At 38.5% G+C, this 11309-nt stretch overlaps 1 protein-coding gene across 1 annotated transcript in view; it reads left to right on the top strand.

Moving 5' to 3' along the window:
* Positions 1–375: 375 nt before the first annotated feature.
* Positions 376–11309, top strand: part of WIF1 (WNT inhibitory factor 1) — an 86643-nt gene continuing 75709 nt past the window's right edge. Inside the window, exons 1-2 of the mRNA XM_060026309.1 lie at positions 376–893; positions 1392–1531. Coding sequence (XP_059882292.1) covers positions 746–893; positions 1392–1531 — 288 coding nt within the window. The 5' untranslated portion in view covers positions 376–745. The remainder of the gene's footprint in view (positions 894–1391; positions 1532–11309) is intronic.

Genomic DNA, 11309 nt, shown 5'->3' with positions numbered 1-11309 from the left:
ATGAGGATAGGGTTTGCAGAAGGAGGAATGACAGTAGCGGAAAGGGAGAAGTGGAGGAATATGCGCCTTCATTTAGCCCCGGAGTACAAATGGGAGTTATCATCATCATCACCTGCGCTCAGTTAAGCCCTGTGAAGTCAGTTCACCCCACTTCCCTCCATTCATGCCTCGTCTGGCCAGAGGCAGAAGCGAGGGACATCCCAGAGGCGCCTTTGAGCGCCCTTCTCCGCATCTCCCTCCACCACGTGCGCCTTTCGTGCGTGCTCCCACGCGGCGCACAGCGGCGTGGACGCGGCCTCCGGGGTCCCGTGCCGCCCCACCCCCGTGCGTCTCCCCAGCGCCGCCCAGTGGCGGCCGACTGGGCCGAGTGCCTCCTCTTTCGCACCGCACTTGCGCCGGCCCTTCCCGCTCTTCCTCTCCCGCTGTATTTAACCCTCTGACTGTTGGCCTTGCTCGGCGGGCTGGCATCTCCTGCTTTGCCAGTCTTGCGTCTCTGCTCTCCCCTGTTCCTCCTGCGCCCCCGCCCCCCCCGCCCCGGTCTTGCCCCGCTCTCGCCGGTTCTTCCACTCCCTTCTCTTCCTCCTCGCGCTCACCCGGGCTCACTCGCATCAGAGCCGAGAGGCTACACGCCCAGCTGACTACGCGGGAACAGCTCGGGTTGAGAGACAGCTTAACGGCTGCAGGTTGGGTACGTGCGGCAGGAGTTTCAGCTGCGAGAGCCACCAGCCAGGAGGTCCGGAGTAGTATGGCCCGGAGAGGCGCCTTCCCTGCCGCCGCGCTCCGATTCTGGAGCATCCTCCCGTGCCTGCTGGTGCTGCGGGCGGAGGTCGGGCAGACGCCGGAGGAAAGCCTGTACCTGTGGATCGATGCTCACCAGGCGAGAGTGCTCATAGGTAAGGTTTCGCGCCTAACACGGGAGCTTCTGCTTCTTCCCCTGCCTGGGTCTTCACTCTCTGTCCAGCTTTTCCATTAAAGGAGGAGAGATGCATACATTTAGTATGTTTTCAAAGCTTAATTTCCAAGGAAGATTGGTCTCCCCCTTTTAATTAGCTATTTTCCATCTAAAAGCGTATAAACTTCTCTCTCAAGAAACCTAAGCTGATCTAGTGTTCTGATCATGCTGTTGCTAGTTTCTACAATCCTGCGTTTTTAGGTGGACCCAGCATTTGCTAGCACCAGTTAACTCCACGTCCACTCCTTTTCCCCGAAAGCATGCGTCTTTGGCATCATTCTTATCACCCACAGGAATATCAGTTGGTACGAAGGCAGGTGCCTTGTGAAAAGAAATGACCCATTACTAATTCTTTGGTGTTCTTTTTGCGTGCAAGTTCTCATTTGGATGCTTTTAAGTCCAGCTAGTTTGATAGTTTTATTTGTTTTTTTAAAACCAGGATTTGAAGAAGATATCTTGATTGTTTCAGAGGGGAAAATGGCCCCTTTTACACATGATTTCAGAAGAGCACAACAGAGAATGCCAGCCATTCCTGTCAATATCCATTCCATGAATTTCACCTGGCAAGCTGAAGGGCAGGTGAGTTATGTTAACCAGAAAGGTTGAAGAAAATTACCCTTTAATATTTACAGCACCTGATGGCAGGTAGAAATAATACTATATAGTGTGTAGTCGGCTACATTTTTTTACAATTTTAAGAGTGATTTTTATGTAATTTCCAAAGCATATGAAGAGTTAACTCCCATTTATTTAAACATGTCACATAAATTAAAGATTCCCAAAAGAAAGGGGTAGGCAAAGTGCCTAAGATCACTATTTTGATAAGTCTCAATGTCTTCAGGCTGCTGGAAATATAATGACCTCAAATACCAACATTACTTTTTTTTCTGTGTTCACTAACATTGAAATTTAGCGTAATATTTAAGACTTTTTTCTGTAGTATATACCAACCACCTGTGACATTGTTCTAAACAATGTCATTGTTTAGAACAATGTCACAGGTGGTTGGTATATACTACAGAAAAAACAAATTTTAAAGTCGTTAAGTATTTTTGACACTGTGCCTTTGAAAAAAATTGGTATGTTGAGTTATTCACTGGAATGATGTGAACACTATATATTTCTGGCAAGAATTCACAGACTCGAAAAGTGTCATATAAGAATGTTTGTAACATATTGCAAGCTACTGTTTTTTAAATACTTTCATATGGAAAAAGAAAACCACTATATTTTTATGAAGTGTTCCTTTTATTTCTTAGCACATTAGCATCTTTTGTATGTTACCTTTTGTAGAGGTTCAGTATTACATAAATGACCTAATTTGGGAAGGAAAGGGAGAATAAACATTATGTGAGTTTAGTTTCTTTTGTGCAGTTGGAGAATTTACTCTAGAGGACAAATGGTAAGTAAATTCTTTTGCTCGTTAGTTGGTAAAGTGTATGTACTTAGGAAAATCATTGTAGTTATAATTAAAGTCACATTTTCGGGTCTTTTTATTCTAAAACTGTTTAAATGGATATCTTCATAAAGAATGTGATCCAGAAAACACTTTATAAAAAGTAGCTATTTTGAATTGAGACACCACTAGTGTTCCCTCTAATTACCTGTTGTAGTATGGGCGTGACCATTTTAGCTGCCTTTTTTCCTTCACGTCTGTTCTCTCATTTTTCCTTTCTAAAACAGATCAAATCTAGACCCTTCAACACTTCCATTGTCATAAAGGAATAGATGTTCTGGATCCACCAAAGTTCCTAACAGGAAGGTCATCTATTCTAATACCCCCATTCTGCAGATAAGTTCACTGAGGCTCCTGTTGCTCTATAGGGAGAGTATTCCTCTTTTTTTTTTTTTTCCTACAGTTTCCTCTTCATAGATACTTTATGGACAACTAATTTTGAAATATTATGAAATCAGTAATAAATCAGTTAATGACCTTTTATTATCTCCTTTTCTTTTTCACCTGAATCTATTGTGTTTGACCACTTGTCAGCTGGGATCAATATTTTTTAAAAGAACATTTTCTTTACTTCTAAAGAAAATGGATTTGTAAGAACCATTAGAAGGTAGTTTGACTTGCACCCCTCCTTAGCTGAAAGGGTTCAGTAACTGCACTTGAAGTAGAAAATGTCAGTAGCTCCGATTGATTGATTGATCAATTTATTTATTTTTCCTCTGAGTTTGTCTTCTGAAGAATGAAATTTGAAGCAAAGACTTAAGTTCCATGCTCTCTCCCCTTTGCAAACGTTGGCATATTGTTGAGTACAAAATGGATTGCATATCAAACAATCTCAGGACTATTTCTTGTAGGGGATTAGAGAAGGTGGTAGAACTGGCATGGAGATGAAGCTTCTAGAATCTTTCCCTCTCTTGTTTAGGTGTTGATTACCCATGTGGATTATGCAGGCCAATATTAGCACCTCAGTTATCTTACTCTCTATGTCCAGTCTGCTCCAGATAGGTTACCACAGGTAACTGTGTGAAATCTGGTATGTTTTTTTTGGAGCAGTGTGGCGTACTGGGAAGGGGGAAAGGATCTACACAATGCCAAACAGCAAGATGTTTTAAAATATTATTTAAATTTGACTAATGCCAATAAAGTTCTGTGATTCCAGCACCATAATTTTTGAAATGCATGGAAATTTTGAATATGGGAAAAATGACTTCAATGTCAATTAGGTATTTTGAAAGGCATCTTTGGCTAAAGCCAAACCACGTCAAAATATCTACATGGAAAATGAAAAGTTCATTCCATTATCTAGTTATTTCATTCAAAAGAATATCAAACATTTAGGGATTTCAACACAAGCAAAATACATAGCTGATTAATGAAATTTTAAACTTAATATTTAAGTGTTTTGGAAACATGTGGGAAAAGTTAAAATAACTTTAGGATTAAGATCTAGCAGAGGCAGTAGGTGTTATCTACTTCCAATAAAGTATTGTCCAGTAACCCAAGGGGTTCTTGGAGCCATTTAAAATAACTTTCATGTTCTACTTCAAACAAATGCAAATAAAAAGTACAGTGAGAATTATTTCCTCACATCACATTGGTCAAGTTTTTTAAAAGTGTTTTTAGTATGTGGAGAATTATGCATACTTATTTGTAGCTGATGCGTATGTTAGCCTTTCTGCAGGGCAATTTGACTTTGATGGCAAAAGGCTTGACATAGATCCTTTGACTAGGAAATTTTACTTCCAGAGATTCCTCCTAAGGAAATAATCATGGATATGAATAAAGTTTTTGGTGCAAGCCTGTTCCTGGTCATGCTATTTATAAAAGTGAAAAACGGCAGAACCTAGAGGTCTGTGATAGTGGCAAGAAGCATTAATAAGAATATTCTAGACATCCACTCAATGCTATGGAAGGATGTTCATGACAAATTAAGTCAGTCGTCTATAACAGTATATTCTGTTTGGTTCCATTACAAAATATGTGGGGAGACATAGGAAAACATGTCTGATAAAAGTCTAATCCTCCAAGGTGTTCACATTAGTTACATCTACATGTATTATGTTTTGGTTTTTTCCACAGTGAATGTGTATTGGTTTGTAATTTTAAAAATTATTTTACATTAAACACATGTAAAAAGTTGTACTTTAGAGTTTAAAATTGTACGATGTTCTGTATTGTAAATAGTTTATTTCATTTATTATCCAGTATCATTTATCCACTACATATCACTCACAAAATGGTAAAAGAATTTGATTTCATGGCTGATTGTAACCTATGTAGCCCAAATTTGCTAATGTTTACCTTATTCTTACCTACCAGTTTCTTATGAAATCTTCAAAAATCTGCTTTGCAAAGCTTTCCTGCCTGAAATCCAATTCCCTGGCCTCTTCCTCTTGCTGTAATCCTCATTTTCCATGGACAACCCCGTCTCCTCTTTATCTCCCAAAATCTGCTTTGCAAAGCTTTCCTGCCTGAAATCCGATTCCTTGGCCTCTTCCTCTCCCTGTAATCCTCATTTTCCATGGAAAACCCTGTCTCTACTTTATCTGCAATTTAAAATATTCATTTTCTGACATGCTCCTTCTCAAGGCTTTTTTTTTTGGCTGCACTGGGTCTTCGATGTGGCGTGTGGATTCTTCTTTGTTGTGGCGTGCGGGCTTCTCTAGGTGTGGCACATCTCAAGCCCTTTAGATTAGAGAAGAATTTCTACTACAGAGGCTGAGGCTTAAAGGATTTTTGGTAATTAAAGTGAAAATACTCTTTATTACTGTACATAACTTAACAATAGTTGATATTTTTCAATGAGGCATTCCTTATTCTAATTTTCCCTTAAATTTGAGACAAACAACAAGGACCTACTGTATAGCACAGGGAACTATATTCAATATCTTGTAGTAACCTATAATGGAAAAGAATCTGAAAAAGAATCTATATATCTGAACCACTTTGCTGTACACCTAAAACTAACACTATATTGTTTTTTTTAAGTGTGCACTACAGTATTTTATTTTTTTAAACAGCTTTATTGGAGTATAATTGCTTTACAATGGTGTGTTAGTTTCTGCTTTATAACAAAGTGAATCAGCTATACATATACATACATCCCCATATCTCCTCTCTTGCATCCTCCCACCCTCCGTATCCCACCCCTCTAGGTGGTCACAAAGCACTGAGCTGATCTCCCTGTGCTTGTGGCTGCTTCCCACTAGCTATCTACTTTACATTTGGTAGTGTATATATGTCCATGCGACTCTCACTTCATCCCAGCTTTCCCTTCCCCCTCCCCATGTCCTCAAGTCCATTCTCTATGTCTGCGTCTTTATTCCTGTCCTGCTCCAGTTTCCTCAGAACCATTTTCTTTTTAAGATTCCATATATATGTGTTAGCATATGACATTTGTTTTTCTCTTTCAGACTTACTTCACTATGTATGACAGACCTTAGGTCCATCCACCTCACCTCATTACAAATAACTCAGTTTCGTTTCTTTTTATAGCTGAGTAATATTCATTGTATATATGTGCCACATCTTCTTTATCCATTCGTCTGTCGATGGACAGTTAGGTTGTTTCTATGTCCTGGCTATTGTAAACAGAGCTGCAATGAACATTGTGGTACATGACTCTTTTTGAATTATGGTTTTCTCAGGGTAAAGGCCCAGTAGTGGGATTGCTGGGTCGTATGGTAGTTCTATTTTTAGTTTTTAAGGAATCTCCATACTGTTCTCCATAGTGGCTGTATCAATTGACATTCCCACCAACAGTGCAAGAGGGTTCCCTGTTCTCCACACCCAATCCAGCATTTATTGTTTGTAGATTTTTTGATGATGGCCATTCTAACCGGTGTGAGGTGATCCCTCATTGTAGTTTTGATTTGCATTTCTCTAATGATTAGTGATGTTGAGCGTCCTTTCATGTGTTTGTTGGCAATCTGTATATCTTCTTTGCAGATATGTCTATTTAGGTCTTCAGCACATTTTTTGATTGGGTTGTTGGTTTTTTTGATATTGAGCTGCATGAGCTGCTTATAAATTTTGGAGATTAATCCTTTGTCAGTTGCTTCATTTGCAAATATTTTCTCCCATTCTGAAGGTTGTTTTTTCGTCTCATTTATGGTTTCGTTTGCTGTGCAAAAGCTTTTAAGTTACATTAGGTCCCATTTGTTTATTTTTGTTTTTATTTCCATTTCTCTAGAAGGTGGGTCAAAAAGGATCTTGCTGTGGTTTATGTCAGAATGTTCTGCCTATGTTTTCCTCTAAGAGTTTTAAAGTGTCTGGCCTTATATTTAGGTCTTTAATGCATTTTGAGTTTATTTTTGTGTATGGTGTTAGGGAGTGTTCTAATTTCATTCTTTTACAGGTAGCTGTCCAGTTTTCCCAGCACCACTTATTGAAGAGGCTCTCTTTTCTCCATTGTATATTCTTGCCTCCTTTATCAAAGATAAGGTGATCATATGTGCATGGGTTTATCTCTGGCCTTTCTATCCTGTTCCATTGACCTATATTTCTGTTTCTGTGCCTGTACCATACTGTCTTGATTACTGTAGCTTTGTAGTATACTGTGAAGTCTGGGAGCCTGATTCCTCCAGCTCTGTTTTTCTTGTCAAGTTTGCTTTGGCTATTCAGGATCTTTTGTGTTTGCATACAAATTGTGCAATTTTTTGTTCTAGTTCTGTGAAAAATGCCATTGCTAGTTTGATAGGGATTGCATTGAATTTGTAGATTGCTTTGGGTAGTATAGTCATTTTCACAATGTTGATTCTTCCAATGCAAGAACATGGTATATCTCTTCATCTGTTTGTATCATCTTTAATTTCTCTCATCAGTGTCTTATAGTTTTCTGCATACAGGTCTTTTGTCTCCTTAGGTAGGTTTATTCCTAGATATTTTTTTCTTTTTGTTGCAATGGTAAATGGGAATGTTTCCTTAATTTCTCTTTCAGATTTTTCATCATTAGTGTGTAGGAATGCAAGAGATTTCTGTGCATTAATTTAGTATCCTGCTACTTTACCAAATTCATTGATTAGATCTAGTAGTTTTCCGGTAGAATCTTTAGGATTCTCTATGTATAGTACCTGTCATCTGCAAACAGTGACAGCTTTGCTTCTTCTTTTCTGATTTGGATTCCTTTTATTTCTTTTTTTCTCTGATTGCTGTGACTAAAACTTCCAAAACTTTGTTGAATAGTAGTGGTGAGAATGGGCACCTTGTCTTGTTCCTGATCTTAGTAGAAATGGTTTCATTTTTTTTCATCATTAAGAACAATGTTGGCTGTGGGATTGTCATACATGGCCTTTATTATGTTGAGGTAAGTTCCCTCTTTACCTACGTTCTGGAGGATTTTTATCATAAATGGGTATTAAATTTTGTTGAAAGCTGTTTCTGCATCTATTGAGGTGATCATATTGTTTTTATCCATGTTTGTTAATATGGTGTATCACGTTGATTGATTTGCATATATTGAAGAATCCTTGCATTCCTGGGATAAAGCCCACTTGATCATGGTTTATGATCCTTGTAATGTGCTGTTGGATTCTGTTTGTGAGTATTTTGTTGAGGATTTTTGCATCTCTGTTCATCAGTGATATTGCCCTGTGGTGTTCTTTCTTTGTGACATCTTTGTCTGGTGTTTGTATCAGGGTGACGGTGGCCTCATAGATTGAGTTTGGGAGTGTTCCTCTCTCTGCTATATTTTGGAAGAGTTTGAGAAGGATAGGTGTTACCTCTTCTCCAAGTGTTTGATAGAATTCGCCTGTGAAGCCATCTGGTCCTGGGCTTTTGTTTGTTGGAAGATTTTTAATCACAGTCTCAATTTCAGTGCTTATGATTGGTCTGTTTATATTTTCTATTTCTTCCTGGTTCAGTCTCAGAAGGTTGTGCTTTTCTAAGAATTTTTCCATTTCTTCCAGGTTGTCCATTTTATTGGCATATAGTTGCTTGTAGTAATCTCCCATGATCCTTTGTATTTCTGCAGTGTCAGTTGTTACTTCTCCTTTTTCATTTCTAATTCTATTGATTTGAGTCTTCTCCCTTTTTTTCTTGGTGAGTCTGGCTAATGGTTTATCAATTTTGTTTATCTTCTCAAAGAACCAGCTTTTAATGTTATTGATCTTTGCTATCATTTGCTTCATTTCTTTTACATTTATTTCTGATCTGATCTTTATGATTTCTTTCCTACTGCTAACTTTGGGGGTATTTTTTGTTCTTCTTTCTCTGATTGCTTTAGGTGTAACGTTAGGTTGTTTATTTGAGATGTTTCTTGTTTCTTGAGGTAGGATTGTATTGCTATAAACTTCCCTCTTACAACTGCTTTTGCTGCTTCCCATAGGTTTGGGGTCATCGTGTTTTCATTGTCATTTGTTTGTAGGTATTTTTTGATTTCCTCAGTGATCTCTTGGTTATTTAGTAGTGTATTGTTTAGCCTCCATGTGTTTGAATTTTTTACAGATTTTTTCCAGGAATTGATGTCTAGTCTCAGGGCGTTGTGGTAGGAAAAGATACTTGATACGATTTCAATTTTCTTAAATATACCAAGGCTTGATTTGTGACCCAAGATATGATCTATCTTGGAGAATGCTGCATGAGTGCTTGAGAAGAAAGTGTATTATATTGTTTTTGGATGGAATGTCCTATAAATATCAATTAAGTCCATCTTGTTTAATGTATCATTTAAAGCTTGTGTTTCCTTATTTATTTTCATTTTGGATGATCTGTCCATTGGTGAAAGTGGGGTGTTAAAATCCCCTACTATGATTGTGTTACTGTCAATTACCCATTTTATGGCTGTTAGCATTTGCCTTATGTATTGAGGTGCTCCTATGTTGGGTCGTAAATATTTACAGTTGTTATATCTTCTTGGATTGATCCCTTGATCATTATGTAGTGTCCTTCTTTGTCTCTTGTAATAGTCTTTGTTTTAAAGTCTATTTTGTCTGATATGAGAATTGCTATTCCAGCTTTCTTTTGATTTCCATTTGCATGGAGTATCTTTTTTCATCCACTCACTTTCAGCCTGTATGTGTCCCTAGGTCTGACGTGGGTCTCTTGCGGACATGATGTATACAGGCCTTGTTTTTGTATCCATTCAGCCAGTCTGTGTCTTTTGGTTGGAGCATTTAATCCATTTACATTTAAGGTAATTATCGATATATACATTCCTATTACCATTTTCTTAATTGTTTTGGGTTTGTTATTGTAGGTCTTTTCCTTCTTTTGTGTTTCCTGCCTCGAGAAGTTCCTTTAGCATTTTTGTAAAGCTGGTTTGGTAGTGCTGAATTCTCTTAGCTTTTGCTTGTCTGTAAAGGTTTTAATTTCTCCGTCAAATCTGAATGAGACTCTTGCTGGGTAGAGTAATCTTGGTTGTAGGTTTTTCCCTGTCATCACTTTAAATATGTTCTGCCACTCCCTTCTGGCTTGCAGAGTTTCTGCCGAAAGATCAGCTGGTAACCTTATGGGGGATTCCCTTGCATGTTATTTGTTGTTTATCCCTTGCTGCTTTTAATATTTTTTCTTTGTGTTTAATATTTGATAGTTTGATTAATATGTGTCTTGGCCAGGTTCTCCTTGGATTTATCCTGTATGGGACTCTCTGTGCTTCCTGGACTTGATTAACTATTTCCTTTCCCATATTAGGAAAGATTTCAACTATAAGCTCTTCAAATATTTCCTCAGTCCCTTTCTTTTTCTCTTCTTCTGGGACCCCTATAATTTGAATGTTGGTGCATTTAATGTTGTCCCAGAAGTCTCTGAGACTGTCCTCAATTCTCTTCATTCTTTTTTCTTTATTCTGCTCTGCAGTAGTTATTTCCACTATTTTATCTTCCAGGTCACTTATCCGTTCTTCTGCCTTAGTTATTCTGCTATTGATTCCTTCTAGAGAATTTTAAATTTCATTTATTGTGTTGTTCATCATTGTTTGCTCTTTAGTTCTTCTAGGTCCTTGTTACATGTTTCTTGTATTTTCTCCATTCTATTTCCAAGATTTTGGATCATGTATCATTACTCTGAATTCTTTTTCAGGTAGACTGCCTATTTCCTCTTCATTTGTTAGGTGTGGTGGGTTTTTGCCTTGCTCCTTCATCTGCTTTGTGTTTCTCTGTCTTCTCATTTTGCTTACCGTACTGTGTTTGGGGTCTCCTTTTTGCCGGCTGCAGGTTCATAGTTTCCGTTTTATTTGGTGTCTTCCCCCAGTGGCTTACGTTGGTTCAGTGGGTTGTGTAGGCTTCCTGGTGGAGGGGACTGGTGCCTGTGTTCTGGTGGATGGGGCTGGATCTTGTCATTCTGGTGGGCAGGACCACATCTGGTGGTGTGTTTTGGGGTGTCTGTGACCTTATTATGATTTTAGGCAGCCTCTCTGCTAATGGGTGGGGTTGTGTTCCTGTCTTGCTAATTGCTTGGCATAGATTGTCCAGCACTTTAGCTTGCTGGTCGTTGAGTGGAGCTGGGTCTTGGTGTTGAGATGGAGATCTCTGGGAGATTTTCGCCGTTTGATATTACGTGGAGCTGGGAGGTCTCTTATGGACCAGTGTCCTGAACTCGGCTCTCCCACCTCAGAGGCACAGGCCTGACACCCGGCCAGAGCACCAAGACCCAGTCAGCCACACAGCTCAGAAGAAAAGGGAGAAAAAAAGAAAATGAATAAAGTTATTAAAATTAAAAAAATTAAAAAGTAATAAAAAAAGAAAGAAGAGAGCAGTCAAACCAACAAAAAATCCACCAATGATAACAAGTGCTAAAAATTATACTAAAAGAAAAAAAAAAAACGACAGACAGAACCCTAGGCCAAATGGTAAAATCAAAGCCTATACAGACACAATCACACAAAGAAACATACACATAGAGACTCACAAAAAGAGAAAAGGAAAATAATAATATATATATCTATATTAAAAAAAAAAAGGAGAGCAA

Source organism: Delphinus delphis, chromosome 11 (assembly GCF_949987515.2).
Source record: "Delphinus delphis chromosome 11, mDelDel1.2, whole genome shotgun sequence".
Lineage (NCBI taxonomy): Eukaryota > Metazoa > Chordata > Mammalia > Artiodactyla > Delphinidae > Delphinus > Delphinus delphis.
Note: the sequence above shows the minus strand (reverse complement) of the source record. Positions and strands in the feature narration are given on the sequence as shown.